The sequence below is a fragment of the Stegodyphus dumicola genome, chromosome 9 (assembly GCF_044657685.1).
Source record: "Stegodyphus dumicola isolate Sdum_Otavi_A_Nest chromosome 9, ASM4465768v1".
Lineage (NCBI taxonomy): Eukaryota > Metazoa > Arthropoda > Arachnida > Araneae > Eresidae > Stegodyphus > Stegodyphus dumicola.
The window spans coordinates 135,834,176-135,858,205 of NC_140776.1; the positions used below are offsets into that span (position 1 = coordinate 135,834,176).

At 33.1% G+C, this 24,030-nt stretch overlaps 1 protein-coding gene across 2 annotated transcripts in view; it reads left to right on the plus strand.

Moving 5' to 3' along the window:
* Nucleotides 1-24,030, plus strand: part of LOC118190896 (very long chain fatty acid elongase 1-like) — a 254,055-nt gene that overhangs the window by 208,730 nt on the left and 21,295 nt on the right. For both annotated transcript variants that reach the window (XM_085824138.1, XM_035361689.2), the window contains exons 3-4: nt 17,235-17,425; nt 19,547-19,627. In XM_085824138.1, coding sequence (XP_085680264.1) covers nt 17,235-17,425; nt 19,547-19,627 — 272 coding nt within the window. The remainder of the gene's footprint in view (nt 1-17,234; nt 17,426-19,546; nt 19,628-24,030) is intronic.

Consider the following 24,030-nt stretch of genomic DNA (forward strand, 5'->3'; position numbering starts at 1 on the left):
CAAAATATTACCAATTCATTTATGATTTTGTAAACTGCCGATAAACATTCATTTGACTAACTTTGAGACTCACAGGTACTTTCCAGTTCATAAAATGTGATAAGAAGAACCATTTTATAAGAAACAACAAAATTTATGACAAAAGCTAAAAAGTGTATACATCTTATTTTTGAACCGTTGAAAAGATTTTAGCATTTTCTCGGATAAACTAAATTTCGTATGTAACCATAATTTTCAAAATGTAATTTTTTTTTAATTATTCAGTACGATCTATTTAAGAGATTATCACTTCTAACGATAGTCCCTGCTAGACAGGTCTTTTCTGAAAAATGAGATTTTGGTAGCACTGGTTTAAAAGGAAGGATTCCTAGAAAAAAGAGCCCCGCTGGAAGCGAAGTCCCGCCTAGCTACGGAAACGATGCTGCGGTTACGAGTATTTTTTCAAACCTCATCGAAAATGTTTCGTCTGAACCTCTGTCCTGGGTAGAGATCAACCAATCAGATGAAAGTTCTGCTTCTGAAGGATCACGTGATCCCAATCTGAGCGATAATCAATTACTGTTTGGCGTTCAAGTCTTTGTAGTAAGTGAAAAGGGTAACCTAGTTACGTGGGTTTACTGGAAATGTGCGGGTTCTGAGAATTGTTCCTTTCGACATCCAGTCCCGCGTAGCCGAAGCATAATGTGATTAGAACTATAGAGTGCGTCATACGGTGCATTGCTTCTTGCTATCGTACGTAGCTTTTTAGATACAAACCCCAAAATTGACTACGGGTCCTGTTTTTACATCGTAGCCATAAAGTTAAACTTTGTTGTTGAAAACAAAATGTTAGTATATTCGTAATCTGAACCAAGAAGTTGGAGGGTAACGCTACGTAACTGTGCCCCGTCACAAAATCATCAGTATTGTTATGCACATATCAGAGTCGGCCAAGTTTTTAGCTTCGTAACAGCACCCTCACAGAAGGGTGTTGGTAGTGTTATGCCAGAGTATCACAAAGTAACGAAAAGTTTGCGTAATAGTATAAGGGCATAACAGTGTTGCTTCATACTGAAAACTGACCAGCGAAGTGCCAATTACCCTGAGGAACAGCAAATTCGTTTTCTTTGATTTTTCGCTTGTTTTTGTCTATCTTTTGGCCGCTGAATCCAAAAACAACCTCAGTTTTTGTCTATTACGTCAATATTTTAAGCTACAGAATACCCTCTCTTTGTGTCCAGGATACCCTTTTCATGTCTCAAAAGTCGTGCAAAATATACATATAAAGGAGAATAAAGGGAAAACTTACCATATACACTGTTCACAAAGAATAGTTTTTAGTTACTGAAAGTTAAATTTTGAAAATAGTAAAGATTTTTACCAAACGGCAAACATGTATTTTAAGATAAAAATTTTCACTTATGGTCTTTTTTTTTTTTTTTTTTTTTTTTTTTTTTGAGTGTTTAATCTGTAATCTGTAGACTTCTTGCTTGATACGCCAACAATAATCAGCGATCATATTTGCATCCCATCTACTTTGGTACAGTGCCTCCATAATCTTCAAATCTTGGTGGAAACACTCACTTTCGGGATCAATACTTAAAAATGCATTTTGATTCTCATGTTGCAAGCAGTCATTTTGAGGCTCTCCAAAAGTTCCTGGGGCCCACCAGCGGCCGAGCGGTAAAGTCGCTGAACACTGGTATTTCGGTTCGATGTTCGAATCCCGCGAACGGGCTGGCTGCATGGGCGTTTTCGTGGTTTTCCCCATGTGTAACGTGTATACGAGCCAGTTTCCCTTAGAAAGTCCTCCACGAGGCATCCCTTCCCTTAGGCAGATAGCCCTAGTGTGCTTTGCCATAATTAAATACACCACACCACCAAAAGTTCCTGGACAATTTCGCTGTAATTATGTGCTCGTGTATTTCCAAGAATGTCTTTGACAATGTTTTTGAACGCCAACCAAGCGTTCTTTTTAAGTTCGATGAAATGCTCATCTTTAAGGAGCTGCCGAATTTGTGGACGATCAAGCACACTGGCCTTTATCTTTTCAAATGGTTAGGAAATCTCGAAATGAGATACCTCAAACAGTCTCCTGCAATTGGCAAAGCTTTTACAAGTTGCTTCACGAGACTCAGTTTTATATGCAGAGCTGAAAATATGATGTTCCTTCAGTCGACAAGTGATGTAGAATGTTTGGATCACCACATTTCAGGTCAGACCTTAATGGAAAGTTCGATTGCATCATGCGGTTCTCACTAGCTTTGCCGTCTCACATACCAAAAATTCCTGGTATATCTGCGTTGCTGGACAAGGAGGAAGACTATTTTAAGGCTAGCATAGATGATCCATTGGTGCATGTGATATTGTAACAAATCAGTGACTTTCTTTACGTCTGCATAGTCTTCACACAAACAAACTGAATGGCCTATTGGGACTTCAACAAATAAATTTCCATTATGGAGGACGCACCTCAAGCTCCGCTTTGAGCTACAGATTAACAATCGCCGCTGAATTGCGCTATAAGATAAATTCTCAACTCTTCCATTAAATTATGTACGTTGTGGCAATACACAAATCCATCATCATTTCAAAAGTATTGCAGAAATGCACTTTCTCTTGATCGGAAGTAGGAACACTTTAGCTTTTTTTTTTTTTTTTTTTTTTTTGTAGGCAAGTTTTTCATGAGTTCCTTTCCAAGTTGAGCCTTGATGCTAACAGCTTTGACGCATTTTGGGGGTAGCCCAAAATATCGTGCCAAATCATTCAACTCATGTTAGTCAAATCCCTTACGAACGAAATGCTCGTCAGTCTCAAAATCGTCGCAAAAAAATTCATTATTTTGTGAAATTTTGGCAAAAAGTTGAGTATTTTAGATCGAAATAAGCAAAAACTTCAACCATCAGTGACAAGAAAGTAATAGTGGCAAAAGCATATTTTTGATTTTATATTATATATACTAATAATAAGCATGTAGTGAAGTAGGATAATTGGAAAATATTTAGTAATATAGGGACAAATGCGCTAGTAATCACTCAAAAAATTTTAAAAATACATACACTATTGAAAGAAAAATGATATAATTTAAATTATATAAGGCTAATTTTTTAACTTTTTCTCTGCATCATGTATAATAATGTAAAACCTCTGTGTGCAAAATATCAAGTTATTCTGTAAAAAACTTTTGGAGTTATCATAGTTGCTGCGAACGTAAATCATAAAAAAATTAATCAAATATTCCATATAAAGGTTTCAGATTAACGTTAAATGACGTATAAACACAACTAATTATGTTGTCAAACGAAAATGAGAAAATACATAATAAATGCTAGATTCTCCAGACATATTGAAACGCTGAAAATTATTTAACTAAAAAGGAACATAAAAACAGTTGAAAATTTCACCTTTAATTTGCCCTTTAAACTTATACTTCCTGTGTGGAAGATAAGTAACTTCCGGTTTGTCGTCTATCAGAAAAACCGGGATATCTTCACTTCTAATCAACATATCAAGAAACAAAAAGTTGTTTTTGAAAGCAAAGAATATGGCATTTAAAAATTTTAAATAAAAAGAATCGAGATTTTTATCCAAAATCTATCTTTTGTACGAAGTTTGTCTTAATAGAATACAATGATATTGAGTTTGCTAGGAAAAGCTGTACCAAAGATGCCACAAAAGCAAAGTTTGTTTTAAAAATTAACATTTAACACCAGACGAAGACATAAGTGTTTTACTATGGGCTCAAGAGGTGCTACTCTTTGGCATCAACTTTCTATGATTAAAACGCTTCTTCATGTTGCTTTACTTCTTCAGCATGAGTGTTTGAGCAGATCTGTAATAATAAATTCGTGGCATACATGCGCCCCTTGTATTTTATGACGATACAGCGCTTGTGATAATTACTTGCCAACAATGTAGTTTATAAAGACTTGTAAAATGAAAGCTAATAACTTAATGTAAGTTGTGCGTGCAAAAAAACTTCAGGCGGAAACAAACGTTAAAAGAAAACTATTACCATATAGGAATTTTTCTTCTGACGAAAAAATTCTCCATGGTGATAACACAAAAATCTTTCCCTTGTATTTGATACCACACCATTATATTCTCATCTTACTTTTGCCATCATAGTACCATATCCTGTGTCTATATTTGCCACAGTATGCCACCTTTCGTTGTACTGATAATGTTTCTTCTGGGTTCTTTCCTTTTTGTGAGAAATATTGAATACTTTGGAGTTATTTGATAAATGTAGAAGTCTTTTATTAATGGACATACGAGTACGTATAGATAGTGTGTACCATCTCCTAATTACCCGTCGATGCAGATGCATGTTGATGAAGTGCTGCTGGAGTAAAAGGAGGTAAGCAATGGAACGACTCATCAAATCTTAGCTGAGAGAATCCAGTTTATTTTGGACGTAGTTGTTAGCATCATAATTTTATTATATTTTTATATATTGAAAGACTTCCTTCCCTTTTGCAGGACATTCCATTCCTGCTGGTGTTAACCGTTGCAGACTGATAGTGAAGAGACTTCTTGCTCATGATATTTACAAGATGTCGCTACTTTATTGTTGCAGTATCTTGTATAGTTTTACTTTTTTAAAGTTTCTCTACTCTCGCTCCATTTGTATTATCTATGGACTTTGGTTTAGTTTAGTTTTAGCTTAATTGATTTCGAAAACGCCCTGTGCTAAGGGATGTCTTCATAGAGGACCCTTCTAAAGAAAATTGGCTTGTATTTACGTTAAACATTGGAAAACCCCCGAAAATTCCCATGCAGTCAGCCAGTTCGCCTGGAATCGAACCCATTTCGAGCAACCAGCGTTCAGTTACTTTACCGCTTATGCGCTGATGGGCTTCGGTTTCCTTTGATCCATGAGTCAATAATGAGTTGATGTTTTCAACTTCGTATTTATTGCATTCTGTACAAAATTATGTTCTAAAAGGAAAGATTGAGAGTGTGACGAATAGGAATGAACTATATACATACAAACTGTTATTTGAATGCATGTGACATTATTTGAAGTTAAAATATTAGTTTTTAAGAGGAACGAAAACAGTGAGAGATTCATCTGCAAAAGGGTGATGAAACAGAATATTCCAGAGATACTATCGAAATCAAGCAGTTATCATTAAAATTTGTTAAGTTCGGAAATCTTTAAGAGACTACAAGATTTGTTAATATTCCGCATTCCATAAAATGGGTAAATAAAATATACAAATATTTATGTGGATAAATATAGACTATAAAATATAACAACTTCAAATATTTACTTATATGTTTAACTAAACGCGAGAAAGCAAATGGGTGTTATCAGCCTAAAATGAGAAATGCCTTTGTGGATAGTTGTCTGAGAGATTTACGCTCCGCAGGAGTAGATTTGGAATGCATTCAGTTGATTCTGAAAGTAGCTGGATTTAGAGATAAAAATTTATGAACCTTAGCGTTGACTTGTACGATGTTAAAAAGCAGAAGTTGCTTAATAGAATACGGCCAAATGCAGGAGAACTATCTGTGTAATGGAGGGATGCCTTTGCGGATATTTATCTGAGAGAAGTCATCTTGTAATTGTTCCGTAATTATATAGGTTTTCAGAAAGAATAATTGAAAACTAGCTTTTAATACTTAAAATACTATTGTTAATCTTATGTTTGTTTAAAATACCTTTGCAGAAGCACTGCGATTTTCGTTTCAAATGTTGTTTCGTGAATTACTGTTTTCAATTATGTATTTTGTTGTCTTGCAACAGGAGCAACTTTGCATGTGAATAGTAGCACAGGTTGGAACGGGAAGCCAGCAAGATGTTTTTCGCAATTCTCTGCTGGAAAATTTCGAAACAATTTAAGCTTAACATGAATAAGAGTTAATTTTGCATAGAAAACGTCTTCCTGCGAGGCATTCTTTCCTTTCCTTTAAACCAGATAGTTTTCGCGTGTTGTTCAAAGAACAAATGAAACTAACAAGCCATGTTTATCTCTAAAGGTTACAAAATATAAATATAGCATAATTTTTTTCAATAGCAATGAATGAAGGTCTTCTTAAAACTGAATAAATAACGTCTTTTATTATTTTTCTTTCTTTAATTTTGATTTCAAATTTTTTTCTAAAACAATAAAAAAATGACGTATGTTATTTAAGTCAAACAGCATTTATTTAATTTTTTTATTCGTAATTTTATGTGCTATTTAGATGTCATCAAGAATTAACAGCAGAATATCTTTACTATTGTGCTTTAATCTATTATGAAACTGAACACATGAATATGTTAATTTTTTAATGTATATTTAATTGATTTTTATTATTGTAACAAAAGCAAAAATCTCAAACTATTGTTTACATTGTTTTCTAACGTTAAAAATCTTTAATTTGTGTTATTCTTTATGATAGCTAGAATCGTATTTAAAGATTGATAAAAAATTATCCAAGCTATCAACAGGTAGAAAGATATTTTAAGCGAAAATTTTACTCAATTTTTGCAGTTTATCCAGTCCCTGATAGGTGACCATTTGCTGAGTAGTTAAAATCGCTAAATATCTACAGTTCAGCCAAGGATCGAATTCCTCGCACGGGCCGGCTGCATGAATGTTGTAATGGTTTCACACACGTATAACTTGTTACTGATTAAAAAGTCCTCCACGAAGTTATCCCTTCCTTTAGGCAGGTAGCATTCTTAGCATTTGCTTCATTGGAAATTACAAGCACATGGCGTGGGAAAGCTCCGTTTTAATTTTAATAGGAAATACCGAGGAATAGATCCGAAGGTCTCTCATCTCTCTTCTCATACCACCAAGTGTCTCGAAAGGACTTTCGGATCAGCTGTATTTTAAGTTCCCCATGCTGCAAAGACAGTATACACAAAAATACAAAAAATTTCTCGCGGATTCGAGCCAGGGTCCAACGATACAAGAGCTAACCAATATACTGATTACGACAGCTGGTATTCGAAAGTATGAAGATTCGAGTTTTTTATTAATAAGTTTCGAATTACTTTTAGGATTCATAGGACTCGTTGATCCGGAAACCTCGTATTTCTTAATATTTTAAATGGAAAATTTTGTCTTAGAGTTTATTGCGTGCTTGTAACAGCATCTGTCTAAAATTTTTGATTCAACCAAAAAGTTTAATTTAAGTCAAATTTTATTAATAAGGTCTGATTGGAAAAGTCAGTTCATAAGTACGTCAAAAATTCACTTTTAGATCTGCACATCTGCACTGCTCGTAACAACGCACATGCATTGTTTGTGTGTTTAACCATGAAATATTAATATATCTTTATTGGATATTCATGAATCTTATTAATCATAACTTAGATAATCTCATAAGATTGATCCTATTATCTTCTCCCGCATCCATTCCCTCGCCTTCCTCCTATTTCCTTTTAGCCCTGAACATGCAGCAGCATATTAATAATTGAAAAGAATTCTCATCCAAAAAGGGAAAAAATTAGAGAATAAACGCTTTGAAATGTTAATTGCATATTAAAAGGCTATTAATCTGACATTAGGAGGTAATACACGCACTATTTGTTCAAGGAAAAGGACATCCGGTCTCTGAAGATTATCACTTAAGTACTCGCTCTACAAAAAATATAAAAGACACTCAATCTCAAAACTGTCTCGATTTGCTAGCTAAATATTTGGTAAAAATTTATGAGCAATTGCGTCTTACCCACGATCTCAAAAGTGTCGTCAAATCTTTGGCCAATTTTATTCTTCGTCTTTCCTCTAACTGGCGAGACTCCAAGCACCATTTCGCCCACCAGCGGCCGAGCGGTAAAGTCGCTGAACACTGGTAGTTCGGTCCGAGGTTCGAATCCCGCGAACGGGCTGGCTGCATGGGCGTTTTCGTGGTTTTCCCCATGTGTAACGTGTATACGAGCCAGTTTCCCTTAGAAAGTCCTCCACGAAAGGCATCCCTCCCCTTAGGCAGATAGCCCTCGTGTGCTTTGCCATAATTAAATACACTATACACACCAAGCACCATTTCGATGACCATTTAATTTTCTTTTATGTCCTCGAAACCTATATAAGAGCTTTAAAGGGGGTCCTGTGATGCACGAATAACTACTCAGTCTTAGCAAGCGTGATTCAAATTTTATAAGCCTATTATTCAGCGGAATTACGAACCAAGAGATTTTTTTCCCTTGGAATATCTTGCTTTCTTCCCTATCTGAACGATGGAATAATCTACTGAGCGCGGAGTCGAAATGGACATGGAATCGTAAACCGTAATTCTGTTCTGCGGAAACATTTCTAACAACTGATTTTAGATTGGATAAAGGACATGAACAGACAATCCACAGACTGCATAAAGAAGTTTTATGTCTATGTTTTTATTATAAAGAAGTAACGCGTAGGTTCTTCGAATGCAGTAATGCAAAATTTTTTGCCGGCAATTTAGACTCGTAATAAAATCAAGAATGAATTTCGTTTGTTTTTTTGGTAAGTGATTCTTTACTTCAGTCTAGTTTACGAATTTAGAACGCGTGAAAAAGAATAGTACACGATATATACTGAATAATGTGCATTATTGTGAATATTTAAAAATTCTGATCTAAAGTTGTACGTTCCGATAGGCAGTTTAGTGTTGGTGTATTTAATTATGGCAAAGCACACTAGGGCTATCTGCCTAAAGGGAGGGATGCCTTTCGTGGAGGACTTTCTAAGGGAAACTGGCTCGTATACACGTTACACATGGGGAAAGTTACGAAAACACCCATGCAGCCAGCCCGTTCGCGGGATTCGAACCTCGGACCGAACTACCAGTGTTCAGCGACTTTACCGCTCGGCCGCTGGTGGGCCTCCGATAGGCAGTTTAGAAGGAAGAGCCATGTGTATTGCCTTTTTTTCTGTTAATATTTTATTTTCTGGGGGTCAAATATACACTTATAGTGATATAAGTATGAGAATATATATATATTTCAGTTATCATATTTTCTATCGACGAACATAATTTCAATTATCATATTTTACACCTAAGAAGCCTGAACATTTTTATTGACGGAAAAATAAATTTGCGCTTTTCTATTGGGTTAAATCATAAATAATGGCCGTTTATTTAATTTAAAAAAATATTTTAACGTAGCAAAAAAACAATAAATTAGTCAATAATATCCGAGTTTTTAATTATTCCCCATAGACCGAAGATATCGAATTATAGTCATTTGACACCCCTTATGCAGATAGCCCTCGTGTGCTTTGCCATAATTAAATAATCCAATCCAATCCAATATAATCATTTGGCTGCAACTCATTCGTTCAGCTAATTCACGAGTGGTTTGACGCGCGTCTTCATGCAGAAGTTCATTCAAACGATCTTTCATCAAACTCATTTGGTCATCCGGAACGAGCGGAAGCTTCTTCAGCATTGGCGCCTTGATTAAAAGCATAAAGAAGAAGGTATCGAAAATGCTTATATTTGTCGACTTGATACTCCATTTTAATGACCTGAAAAATAACAAAAATTAGCTCAGACAAAAAATCAAATACGCCATCTTGTAGAAAGAAAGATTCTCTTTCAAGTAACACAAAACATTATGCCAATATATTTTATTTTTACCGCGTAATTTTAAACACAACATAAACGGCCATTACTTACGTTTCAACCCAATAAAAAACATTAAGCGTTAGTTAAATTATATTTTGTTTGTCTAAATACATACCTATTTCTTTTTACTTCCTTGTATGAAATAAAGGAAATATTGTAATCACGAAAAATTTCGGGTATCATATTTCAAAGGAAATATCCATTTTAAGCGTTCCCGAATCCATCTGGACAATTATTTTTCGCCACGTCTGTACGTACGGACAGAATAAGGGACTTCGTATTCCAAAACAGATTGTAAAATGGATTCAAAAGGAATTTTTTTTCATGACTGCGTACTTGTGCGTACTTGTGCATGTATTTCTCAAAATTCAAAAACAGTTAACCCTACAACATTCAAAATTTGTGTATGGGACTGCTATAACATCTAGTTGTGCACCTACCTTTTGTATTGCAATCGGCAGTACCAAACATATATGTGTGTATATACCCACCCCCTTAACCGGCTTAAAAGTCTATCTCGCCCTTTATTTTCTCAATCGTTTGTCGTAATAAAGGGCGAGAATTCGTAAGCAAATACTTCCAGTTACAAAGCTTTTAACGAAAATATTTATATTTTGGCAATGTCAATTTAAAAAAAAATAATAATAATTTTGCACAGATAACAAAGTTAACTTTTATTGAGTTCTCCTGATTTCTAAACTTGTATTTGGGGATGTTTCATAGTTGTTATGAAAAAATAAAATTGTAAGAAGTATGACTCCCATATGATAAAAATTGGCCGCGATATTTAATTTCAAAATTTGCAGTTTTCGATGTCATTTTTAACTTGCATTGAAGTATTGATTAATCAAGTAGAATAATTCGTGGAAATACGTTTAAATGAAGTGCATAAAAATGTGTATAATAACAGGCACTACTGGGAAGTCATGAATACTGTGTATCTACGTACATCAGAATTTTTTTAAATTAACAGAATAATGGAGTTAAATTTTACTTATATAAATCCTATAAGTGATTACTATATATCACCTTGATTTTATCTAAGTTAACTTTAATCATACGCTGCTTATTGTACTCTTACTAGAACAAAAACATTAGTTAAAACAAAACAAAAAAATAAGCTAGAATATAGAATAAAAGAACCTGAGAAGGTTGAGATAGAGATGGTCAGGTGGAATAGCGAAACATTTTATAGCATGTTAAACGAATATGCATTTAGACTAACATAATAATGTTATATATTTTCCTTATAAAAGTGAAAAAATATTTAATTCTATAAAAATATTTAATGTTTTTGATTAGACATATGCATTTTTTATTTAAATCAATAAGATAAAAAATTTAAAAAATTAAAAAGTTTTTAAGAATTGCATCTATTGCTTTTAAACAGTTTAGTTTGCTTATCAGTAGCAGTCATATTAAATGTAAAAGAATAATATCTTACATTTTTTCCGAGTGACAACACAACTCGAATGAAAAGTGAAACAACGCACTTGCAGGGAACCACGTAAAATCGCGTTTCGAGACCAACAGTCATTTAGAGTTAATATTTTTTTATTTGTACGAAACAAAATGCATAAACACTTTCTGTTCAATTAAAGCTAAACTAACATATCATTTTTGATGATTTAAAATGATAAATGAAAAATAAACTAATAAAATGTAATGTCGTACACATTCGTACAGAGGCAAATGGGGGGCGTTAAGGCAGTGAAGAGAGGCGGGCGTGTTGCACATACCTATTTAGTAAATTAATATCATAAAATACTTTGAAAGTACATACTTTTTTCATGAATAATTATTTTATCTAGCTATTTAAAATTTTCATCTTATTGTTATCGCGTCAATAAGCATTAAAACTTTTAAATTAAGATTAGATGTGCCTATACCTAATTTCGTTTAGTATTACCAGTGATAAATATTTGCAAGTTGGTAATCAAAGGCCTGAATCTCACAATAACGTATGTTTCATCAAAACTATGGAAGCTTCTAATAACTTGATTGCAGAGCAAGTGCACCTGCATTGCAAACACGCAAAGGCATACAAGTTGATGAGTGCACGAAGTCAAACTTATAAAAGGCAGGAGTACTTGTAGGAATTGTCTTACCTATGTCGTCAAGGTAGCCGTAACTCCACCAATGAATTAATTTCTTCTGCAAACATCCGGAACAGCTCAGTAAAACACATGACCACCTCACCTCAGATCTTCATGCCTAACGAATATTAACGAATGTCTTTAAGATGGCACATAATTCAAAGGAAGATGAGTAGGACCAATTCTCTCATGCAGATGCAGCCTTGTCGCAAACAGTCATTCCCTTTTCCCTTCCTCTTCTCCGTACCGGCGGAGAAAGGAATAGAAAGAGACGCCTTCCTTCCAACACGGCTGACGCAGTGCTGCAGAATTTTGATAGTCTAAGGAGAATGTAGCACTTATAACAAGTTTACAACAAAAACACGTTACCTTAATAGCCGTTTAGGAGTACTTACTCACATGACAATTCCGCGCAATTGAAAAGCAGGAACACTTCCGCACAAAGAAACATTCATCGCCTTCCTTCTTCCATGACTGCATCCATTCCTACATAGACTTCACATCAGAATAATTCATATCGCGTGCCCATTGCGGCAGTATCGAGCTACTAAAATCGCGCTTCAGGCGGTGATTCAGCTATATGTCTAATATCGGTATCTGTCAGAATGTCTGATTATTTTTTGTCTGCTCCTCCAATAATCCATATTCGTTAGTGAAGTGATAGGAGTTACCATAATCATTAATTTCATAACTCTTTGCAAATCTGGTTGAAAAGTTTATTCATTTAAACCGTGGCAATTTTTGTATTTTCGAATATATGAATCTAAGAAGAAATGCAAGCAATACAATACTGAGTATTTAAAATATGGATTTGCGTACTCTCCTACAAACCAGTCATTACTTACATATTTAATTCGCCGAAATTTTTTTTTTTCAAATGAATCCATGAATTCTTCTGGCTACACAAGCATTTGAATGAAATGCGAGCTGATAAAAAAGACAAAGATTTATCTTATTTTCAAGGCCTGCGAAAGAAATATTTAAAACAGCCTATATCAAACATTTCTGCGCCGTCTTCTAAACAAGATGATGATGGACTACGAGCCTCACATAATATTTCTTTGTTAACCCCAAAAGCGTAAAAAACAGCACAGCTGGCCAGGAATTAATCTTGCCGCAGTGAAAGAGGTAATAAAAACTGTTCTTCATCATAAGGCACCTTCAGATATTATCAGAAAAATTTCTCAGAGTAATAATTCGATACAAAGAAGAATTGATGGAAAGGCTAAAGACATTGAAATGACATACGATTACTTGCAAATTTCGCATTCATCTCGATGAATCAATTGTAACAAGTAACGAAGCACTATTCTTATCATACGTTCGCTTTCTTAAAACATTTTTCAAGTTTAATTATTTGCCAAACGTTTGGGCACCGGCACAAAGAGAGAATCAATATTTAATAGCATTGACAAGCTTTTTTCAAAAGAAAGAAATTCCTGTTTTTAATATTTTGTTAGCTGGTACTGATGGTGCTCGAGCAATGACGGAGTGTCATAAAGTTTCATAGCGCATGTGAAATACCCAATGCAAAATATACTCGCTGTATATTTTGTTACTCATCGTTAACATTTCGCTGCAAAAAATCTGAATGAACGCCTGCAAACATTGCTTCATTACATTATTAAAGCAATTAGTAAGATTAGGAACAATTCATTGCATAAACATATTATTTGGACAAGTTTGTATGAAAAATGAAGATGACCTACGCTTGCTGCTACACTCAGAAATTAATCGACTATCAAAAGGTACTTACCTGAATCGTTTTATTCCATCTGTTTCACTCAGTACCGGACTTCCATGAAAAGAGAGAAGAAAAACTGCGCGAAAACCTGATTACATGCAAAAATGGCATTGCTTATTTGACAGCTCTGTTTAAAATATTTAATCAAGTCAATTTACGAAAGCAAGGTGTTGAGTTCAACTTAATTAGAACACACAGAGAGAGAAAAAAAAAAGATTTATAGCTGCTTTTCTGTTCCAACGAAATCTAAGTAGAGGTGAATACGGTCACTTTCCCACATTATCAGCAGGCTCTTCAAAATAGGAAGATATACTTACTTAACTGCCAACACTTGAACGTTCTTCATGTCCATTTTATGGATCTCTTGATTGGGTGGAGGACCATATGTATCTAAAATTTGGTGCCTCGAGACGCCGCCATTTTTCCACTGTGCGAGGAACAGACATTCATACATACAAATTCTTCATTATTTAATAATAGTAACTGGGATATATTTATTGTATAGATTATATTTCATGGTAGACGCACCGAAATGGAGAATTCCAGACCTAATCTATTTAATTCTCTTTTACTAGGATAGAATATTAGGTTTTGGAGATTTTTACAGCGAGTTCACTTACATTATATAAAGAACAAATAAGCATAGCCAATGAAAAGTCGTTGGATCATACGTTCATCTCGAAAGAATGTGGTAATGGAATTAAGTAGGGATTTTCAAGTATTAAAAAAATTATCGGCCATGTAACTGCGATATGAAAGAACAATTGTATTAAAAAAATCACATTTTATTTCCAATTTCCCAATAGGAAGGTCAAGGATTGCATAATGTTTTCTAAGCGCAATATTCCTGACGGGAGAAAGGAAACCAACTTTTTTTTTTTTAATAGTTGCGAAAAAGGGAGCCCAAACCTCATCCGGGAAGTTATTTCAAAAGATTATCATACCTCTCATAATTATGATATAGGAAATTGAAAAAACGTATTAAAATGTTTTTACATTATTTTCCCTAATAGAAACTTCTGAATAAGTGAAAGCATATAATTATTATTAAACTTAATTTTTAGTTTGACGACGTCTCGCAACGAATTAATTGTCGTCTGCAAAGGTTAAAAGCGTATTAAAATTTAAGAGACTTTCGGGTTTCATGAAGCCAACCATTCAATCATTTTTCTAAGTAAACTCAAACTAATAATGGTCATTTTATTTTATTTTATTCATTTATTTATTTTTGGTATCGCAGAGCATGCTGCATACGATAAACCTAAACACAACATGAAAGACTTTTAAGGAAAAATCATGCCGTAGTGCTGACATTCATGAAATAATTGTAAAGTAAGAATCTGTATTGATTATATTTGTTTAATTTTAAACACGCATGAAACGAAAATTAAATTGCTAATTGCTCCCAAGCATTCATTACATTTTTACATGTAATTTTTCTAGTTAATGAGGAAAAATTCCACACATTCATTTTTTAAATTTTCCAGTGTTTCGCCCGAGTATCTGAGATGTTCTAGCAGTTATTCGCTCTCAAATTCCTTCGCTCTTTCACTATTTTTGAATAATTGATGACATTAATGTCAATGTCGCCCACTTCTTAGCTATTCAGATGACTTTTTATATGATCGGCGTATACAACTTTCTCGGTACTTACGTATTATCCCTTCGACCCTGGAACTGTCACCAAGCAGTGCAATTTAGGGACAGTTAATGTATAAATGTGACGTAACAACACATTGATAACATCTTCATTTTTGTTTGATTAGCCTTGACTGATTATCGATAAACCATGTTTGCTTTCTATAGAACAGTAATCAGCGAATTATTTTCAAAAGTTATATGATTCTTACGATCAAAAAATATGTGTATTAATGAATACGAATGGTTAGCTTAAATATAGCCTAGAAAACAGTAATAGATTAGAGGATGGCAGCCAACTTTCTCGGTCGACAGGATAATACGTAAATATCACTTTCTCTTCATAGGTTTTACAGACAATGAGCATGTTTCCTTAGCAATTTTCCTCTTTTTTTTTAGGTAACAAAGTAGAGTATATAAAGAAATGTAGTTTCACTTTATTCATATTTCGCTTTTAATTTTACCTGTAATACAAAATTGCTATTTTGTTATAGACACAGCCTAATTTTAAAAAACATTGAAGCCAACTATACTGAAATGCCGTTAGGAGTCTTAATAAATAAATAAAATTAGTAGTGAAAAAACAACAAAAAATAACATATACTTAAATAAAATGTAAATGGATAAATAAAATATTAATGCATTGAATTAAGCTAGTAACAAATATGTAAAAAATTAAAATATCTTAAAAGTAAAATAAAATAAGAAAACAAATTAAAAGTGAGTGTATTAAGAAGAAATTTAAAAACATCATCAGAATCAAATGAAATAAATAAAACAAACTTTAGGAAGTAAATTAATAGTAGCAAGGTAAATCGTCGAGAATAAAAAAAAAACAGCAACTTGAATAAAAGAACAAATACCGCTATGGGCGGTACGTGTAACTTTAACAAGAATGTAAAAGCCAATAGCATTATTCGCTGACAGATAAAATTTCTTCTCTATTTTGTCTTATGCATTTCTGAACCTTTTAGACCAGATGGCTACAACTCATAAAAATCCTGCAGAGATCGCATTTTGACACACGGTTTTTCTTACTCAGCTGTTCAGGTTTTTCACGTATTTTGCTCATCACGGAGAAAACGGAACACGCATTCAGTTTCGAGCATCAGTTTTATTAACTGCTATATAAGATGCTGCAATATTAAGAGAATTTCTTGCTGATATCGCAATTTCTTTAGACAAGAAAATATCTAAGCTCATTTTATTTGGGGCTGTGGGGAACTCTGACGGAATTTAAGTCCTCATTTCGTAAGTTATCATAGAGAAATTTTGAAGTCTTGAGCAAATACTTCCTTAAACTTATATAAAGCTCTATAAAAATATAATAAAATTGTTTATTTGCAGTAATTTTTACTTATCTGCAATCGCAATTGTAATTGGAAACTTAATCGAAATGAAGAGCTTCTTCTAATACTTCTCAAGGTTTATTCCCTGTACGGCATTATAGCCACCAGAATGGCGTTATGAATAATCAATCATTCGCGAACTCGGTGTGGTTCTGGAAAAAAGTTTGATAACTCTACTAGTGACAGAGAGATTTTACCCTTGTCTATACCATAATGAAATCGAGATTTGATCTTGTATCCTACTTTCTTTTCCAATTCTATCCCAGGTTTTATAGAAAGGAATTTTATCGAGGGGAATGGGAGTCGCCACTTGAGATATCATCTGCATCTATCACCCAAGAGAAAGCCACAACACTTGTTGGTGACAAATTGCATCGTCCTCCATAACAATGGGCAGTGTCATATTGCGTGCGCTGTCACAGATCTCTTGCGAAGACGGTGGTGGGAGATACTCGAAAACCATATTGTCGGGATAGGAATTCTGTGACTCTTTGGCAAAACGAAAGAACCCCAAAGAGAGGAATACATTACAGAAATACGTACCGATGGTATAGGATGCTTTCCAAAAATTTGACCAAAGGGTATAGACATAGCAGACGACGGATTGAAAATACTCGAACCTATAGTAATAAAAGGTTTTCAAATTTATCAACATGTTACAACATTACTGATTGTCCAGCCTTTGTGAAATGTGAACAAGTGAAAAAAACAAATTTTCAGATTTGTTAATTACTTTAAAAAAGTTGTAGCTTTTAATAAGAAATTGATATTTCTTTAAACTAAAATTTAATATTATATTTTAAGCTTACACAAATGGCAGTTAATTAATTCTTACATTTCATGATTTTATTCTCAGTTATTTTTTTCTTTCTCTTTCAGATCCTCGAGTAGCAACATGGCCAATGATGGACAATCCCATGAAAGGAGTGACGTTGGTCATTATGTACTTGGGATTCGTGAAGGTTGTTGGGCCGGCCTGGATGAGAGACCAAAAACCCTATGACCTCCGTTACCTCATGGTTCTTTACAATTTCACTCTTGTTGCCATAAGCGCCTGGTTATTTGTTAATGTAAGTTAAGGTTCTGTACCAAAGAGAAAGTTTTGCAGTTATTAATTCACAAATAACTGCAACCTACTTAAAAATGAGGTTTATTCAATATATTAACTAACAAGACCTCGTACGAGTGAATTATTTTCTTATAGCATTATAATTTTCAGCAAAGTCGAAGCGTTGACTACTTTGATGCATCGCTACATGATGCCGATGCCTGTCAATCATTCTTTCCCATCATCGATGGTTCTAAAGTGTTTCTAAGTTTATCAGAACTTCTTTGGTTGTAATGTGACTGACAGTATGAAATCATGGTCAAATGCCGCATTCGTCCAATAATACGCATGACTTCTTACGGCGTTGCCGATGGTAGGTATTAGTCTAAGTTCCCTGTTGGATTGACTTAGTAGTGATAGTCATTCTGCTTGAATCACTGAAAAGCCACCTCGGTAACTAGTGATTCAAAATTGATAATCAAGTTCAGCAAGCACAGGGCACTTGGCATTACTAATTCCTTCTCTTCTGGCGTTGATGAGTCTTTGAGACAAATGTTTGCTTGGAAATTATGCAGGAAAGTAATCCGTATCTTGTTAAATTAGACTGTACATTTACGCAATAAGAAATCTTTTTACTTTACTCAATGAAATGTCTGCGTATTTACTGTTTATAGTAGTGATCGTAGTAAAATGGCTTACATTTGTGTTTAAAATTTGGGATGTATTATGGCCAAGAAGACATTCAGTGCGTATTAGGTGTATTGATTGAGATAACAATTATCTTAAGCCATAAGATTACGACTCCATGTCGCGGCCCGTTAAAATAACTTTAAATTTTAGAAGCCATAATTTCTGGACTATCTCATGTTCAGAAAAAAGGTTTTGATAAATTAGGTGCTACGAGTTACATTATTTTGCTTATGGTAAAAGGATGCTATATTTTATTTTCGTCTTTTGTGAATATCCATAGCAAATAGTTTTCTTATTATCTTATTTAAAAATATTAAATTAAATTTAATTTTTGCAAAGGTACGCCTAGGCATTATTGAACATTGAAATCAGTGCCAGGAAATTAGGGGTAGTTGTGTTCCAAACAATGTCATCAATCCCTATAAGGCAGTGATGGCGCCTATGGCACGCGTGTCACAGTCGGCACGCAGAGCCTCATCAGCCGGCACGTGATAAAATATTACTTCCCTAATTAATAATCACAATAAAATGATACTATAAAATTTAAATAAGTGTTTTAGTCTGTTCTTGAACGTTTCACTTACTTATGGGATAAAGCCACTGGCATAGGGCCTAAGCCTAAATATAAGATTTTCATATATCGCACAGAAATGATATACATATTTATTGACCCAATTCATGGCGTTTCATTTGTTTGAGACAATCATATTACTTGTTACATGGCAAAGAATACGTCAAGTTGCAGCAGCTAATGTTTGCTAAATGATTTCAAATTTATTGCAGAATACCGGTGAGGTTTAATACTTTAATTGTTAAATAGATTCCAGTTTTTAGACCTAAGCATTTTGACGTAACTTATGAATAATTTTAATTTAATATCTTAAACGGAATGGCACGCGGTCATTCCATTTTGGGCCCAAGGCCCCAAAAAGGTCCGCCAACACTGCTGTAAGGTAACGATGTTTTCTTTTACAAGAGCTAGATTAAGTACTGCAAAAGATCATATTTGAGATTGTGGAGACTATAGCCTACAATGCATTTTTCCTCTAATTATGAACATAAAAGTGCAAATAAAGAAGTGCATTTAAAATTACCAAATTTTGCCGTGTATTAGTGTTTAATTAATTTGTATTAGTTTTTAATTAATTAATTTCATGAATTTTAATTAACAAAAATCTTCAAAATTGGTGCATTTAAGAATTATATAAATTTCGTCTAATAAGAATAAAATGATAGTTATGTAATAGAAAGTTATTACTTATCTTGGTATAACAAGGTTTCCTAAATTAAATTTTTCATTTTGATGTAGTATGATTTATTATAAGTTGTTTAAATAATTTCATCGAATAAACTTTCTTTTAGTATTTCATGTATTTTAAAATTTCCTACATATATATTTATATCGCGTATTGCCAAAAAGTTTTGTTACTTAGTAATCTTTTGTTTCATTTAGTTTGGAATGTTGGGTTGGTTCACAAAATACAGCTGGAGGTGTGAACCAATAGATTATTCGTACAGCGTGGATGCAATTAAAGTAAGTGTTTATTGCTTGTTTATTTTTTTAATCTTTTCATTGATGCTGATGAATTTGAACTGACTAATGTAATATTAGATTTAAAATGTCAAACAGTTAAACTTGGAAGCAGTACTTTCTTAAATAAAAATGGAAATATTTGGGGAGCAAAATGGCTAAAACTAATATTCGTAGCTGTTATTCATTTCTCTTTCTGAGACTCAAAAATAGGTAATTTTTTTCATGAGATTAGAGTAAAATTTTTCAACACACAAGAAAAAAAATTTGCGTTGTAAAAACAAGCCAATCTGTATTGCAACATAAAACAGTAGTTTCAAGTTAGTTTACACATTTAAAAAATCTAATGTGGACACTACATGACTTCCTTGCACGGGTTATTAAATTATACACATTTTTTATGCACTTCATCTAAATTTATTTTCTCGAATTTCATCAGAGATCTATTCTTCATTCAGTCAATTCAGTTCTCATTTCGTGGCAAGGCAAAAATGCATAAAATCTCAAAACATTTTCATTAAAAATTGTAAAATACAGAACTTAAAACACCAAAAACAGTTAAAAAACAATTTTTGAAATTTAAACTAGGGTTTGTATTGCAAAACAAGCAATTATCTTAAGGGGTAGAACAATTAAAGTTTTCGGTGTTTAGCTAACTTAATTTAAGCTAACTTTTGGATTAACTTTGGATGACTGTGCAAAAAGACACTGAGGTTTGTGCAACATGTGACTTAATTCACTATAACGTTAAGAGTTTCAAATGTAAAAATAGACACCACGTTAAGCCTAGCATAACTTACACTTTTAAACTATTGATAATTCTACAGCTATTGCATGCAGATTAACTAAAGGCCTTAACCGTAAATTAAGAACGACATGATGTAATCACTTTTAAAGCAAAAAATGCTCAATTTACCACCAGATAAGAATAAAAAAAAGAGCTCACCAAGCAGGATAAGAGGATGGGGATATATATATATATATATATATATATACATACGCAGGATAAGAGGATATATATATACATACGCAGAATAAGAGGATGGGTATATATATATATATATATATATATATATATAAACGTTAGTGCTGCCAATTGTAACACAAAGGAATGGAGGTACACACCTATATATTTAACTGTCCCATATGCAAAATTTCAACATTCTACGGCTAATTGTTTTACAGTTATGCGAGATACATATACACATATGTACGTACAGCCAATCACGAAGAAATCCTTTTTGGAAAAAAATAGTCCTTAATTTATTCTGTCTGTATATACAGATGACGTTTCAAAAATCTTTGAAACGGATTTGAGAGCAATCAAAATGGATATTTTCTTTGAAATATGATACCCAAAAATTTTCGTGATTATTGTATTTCCTTTACTTCGTGCAAGGTAGTAAAAACATTAAAAATGAAAGCCGATACAATCAAGTCAATGTACATTACGTCCAGTTAAAAATTATTATTAGCTTTGCAGTTCTGCTTCCTACAATCAGTTCCGGTTGAGATAATGAATCAGAATACAGTGGAAGTTCTAAGTTCTCGTTAAATGACTGCAAATCAGAATGGAATTTATTCTTTAAAACACGAAAAATGAAATAATTAAAAAGTACCTTATTCAAATTGTCAGCTAAGTAAAAATAAAGCTTAAATAGCATTTAATTCATGAAAAAGTATCATTTTACCAAGAAACGAAGCCAAAATTGAAACTTCACCTATTCTTTAACATTATCCATTCAGTTCCTAGTGAATGTATCTCATTTCAAATTAACAGACCCAGAAATTCATTCAATTCTAGCTTTCCTTGATTTAATTAATTTCCATATGAGGGTAAATTTGCTTACGTTGCTTTAAGTTTATTGGAAATAATGTTATTTTTAGAGGTGAGACGTCCTATTATACTGACAAAGAATTATTTTCAAATAATAGTTGAAATATCTGATTCATATCTCTTCAAAAATATTAAACTACCGAATTTATCCAAATGAAGGCAGATGATTTGGAAGCAGAGAGCTTTGAAATGTGAGCCCGATGACATGCAAAGGCAGTAAGGATAGTGATAAAGATGACTATTAGCTGTAATGAGACTGAATCTAGGAAACGCCAAAATTAAATGACGAAATATGTGTCGACCGGATGCTGCCAAAGAATAAATTACTGTGCAGTGTTTGTATCAGCATAATAAGAACAGCAGGAAAAACAATAAATATTTTCTGCAGCAAATTTCTGGCATCGAATTAAGAAAATACTAAAATGCTTAAATTATTGCAAATTCCATAGACGAGTCGAGATTAGCTCCACCAATTTTTGTCTAAAATCATGGAAATGGGATACGTCCCAACTTTAAAATCCCTAAAGGGATTAATATCGCTTGGCTTTCCCCACGTCAGGGAAAAATAGCGGTACAGCAGCAGTGAAACGCTGTAATACAGCGTTTTTCAACCTTTTGACTAACACGTACCATCTAAACAAAAATTGAAAACATTTAGTACCACCACTACATTTTACAGCAATTATCTTTCAATTTATTAACAGAAATCAGTTATAATACCTTAAATCTTAAATTTAGAGCGAAATTTCGGTCTTTTTAAGAAAGATCAATTTCTTTATGCCTGGTCGTATTCTACTTAGTTATAGGTTATAAATAGGTTCTGCAATAAGGCAATAAAAATTTAATAGCTTTATTTGAGATGTCTTTAAATTCTTTTCTTCGGTTGTCAATCAAAAGTTAACAAGTAACAAGTGTGTTATCTCTGAAAGCTTCAGTTAGAGTTTCATCACAGAAAATTTCTATCAACTTGTAGAGATATTAGGTATGTTTTAAAGCAGGAAAGATAAAAAATGAACAAACGCCTTCGCCGGGAATCGAACCACGGACCTCTGGAATATCGGCCCAGCCTGCAGAACCACTACACCACGAAGGCACGCTAAGAAGGTCGGAGAAATACCTTACAAACTGTTCTTTTTCTTCACGAGAAATTTCAAGTACATTTGAACAAAACGGATTTCTAATCCAATTTTCTTTTCCATAATCCTCGGTAAAATACATATTGATATTATTTATCAATGAAAAATAATGATTTTTAATGTCGAATGCTAATTCTTCTGTTATTTTTAAATTATGTTTGGTTAGAAAACTTTCTAAAAGTGGTAAAAAGCTAAAAATATTATTATCCTATCCTTTGATTATTAGCTCAAGTTATTTTATATTTGCATTTATTTTATCTCTAATGGTAAATAAATTAACACTTTATTCTTGTAATCCTAAATTCAATTCATGTAATTTTTTTTTAATATCAGCTAAGTATGTTAAATACGCCAACCATAATTTACTAAATTAAGATTTTTGCAATTCAAATTTTGAATCATAGAGGAAAATTTAAATTTTTGATCAAAGTTAAAAAAGACAATTTAAAACTTTGCCTCTGGATAACTTACCTTACTTAACAAAAGCTCTTCGTGTTCACTGCCCATTTCTTGGCATAAAATCGTAAATATTCTTCAATTTAAAGCTCGGCTTTTAATAAAATTAACAATTTTCAAGCTTGATTCAAAACGATTTTCAGAGTTTCGAGGATTATTTTGGCTACTAAAGCTTCACAATGAATGGAGCAGTGAGTAAATTTAGGTTTCAAGTGTGATTTTCTTCTTTTGAGAAATCACACCGGAATAAGCCCAAGTTCCGTCACTGCATATGGCAATGCACTTATTATATGGAATACCATTCTCAAACATGTCAATTACTTTGAAAATTTTATTTGCAGTTGCTCTAACAGGAAAATGTTGTAAATACTCTTCGACAAATTGATTACCTTCTTCGAAACATATGCAAACTAATAATTGAACAAAGCTCGTTATATCAGTACTTTTATCCATTTGCGATGCGAAATACTCACTGTGTTTTATTTTTTGAATTAGTGTTTCTTTTGTTTAATTTATTATTTCATGAATTCTTCGACTTACTTCGATGTCTTTTAAGAAACGATGTTTTCATACTTTGATTAGATAATAGTTCATCGTAAACAGCACATTGAGTTTGAGGGTCCATTTCCTCCCCATTCCAAGTAAGCCCAAATAATAAATAACTTTCATTGTATCTTCTATAAACATTTTTCTTTTCTTTTCAATATTCTTAGTGCTAGTAGATTGCCCTGGATCCATCACCTGAGAATTTTCTTTTTTCCGCTTAGTCAATCCTAGCCATTTTTCCATTTTGAAAATCTAGGTTTATTATTTTTTCAAAATGTTTAAATGCACAATATATTAAGAGTTCTTCAAAAATAAACAACAATATTCTCAAATCGTGTAGAAAAATAAAGAATACAAAGCAACGAGAAGTCAAAATACCTGCTGTTAGAGACAACAAAAAAATGATTCTAATTGAAAATAGATCAATATGA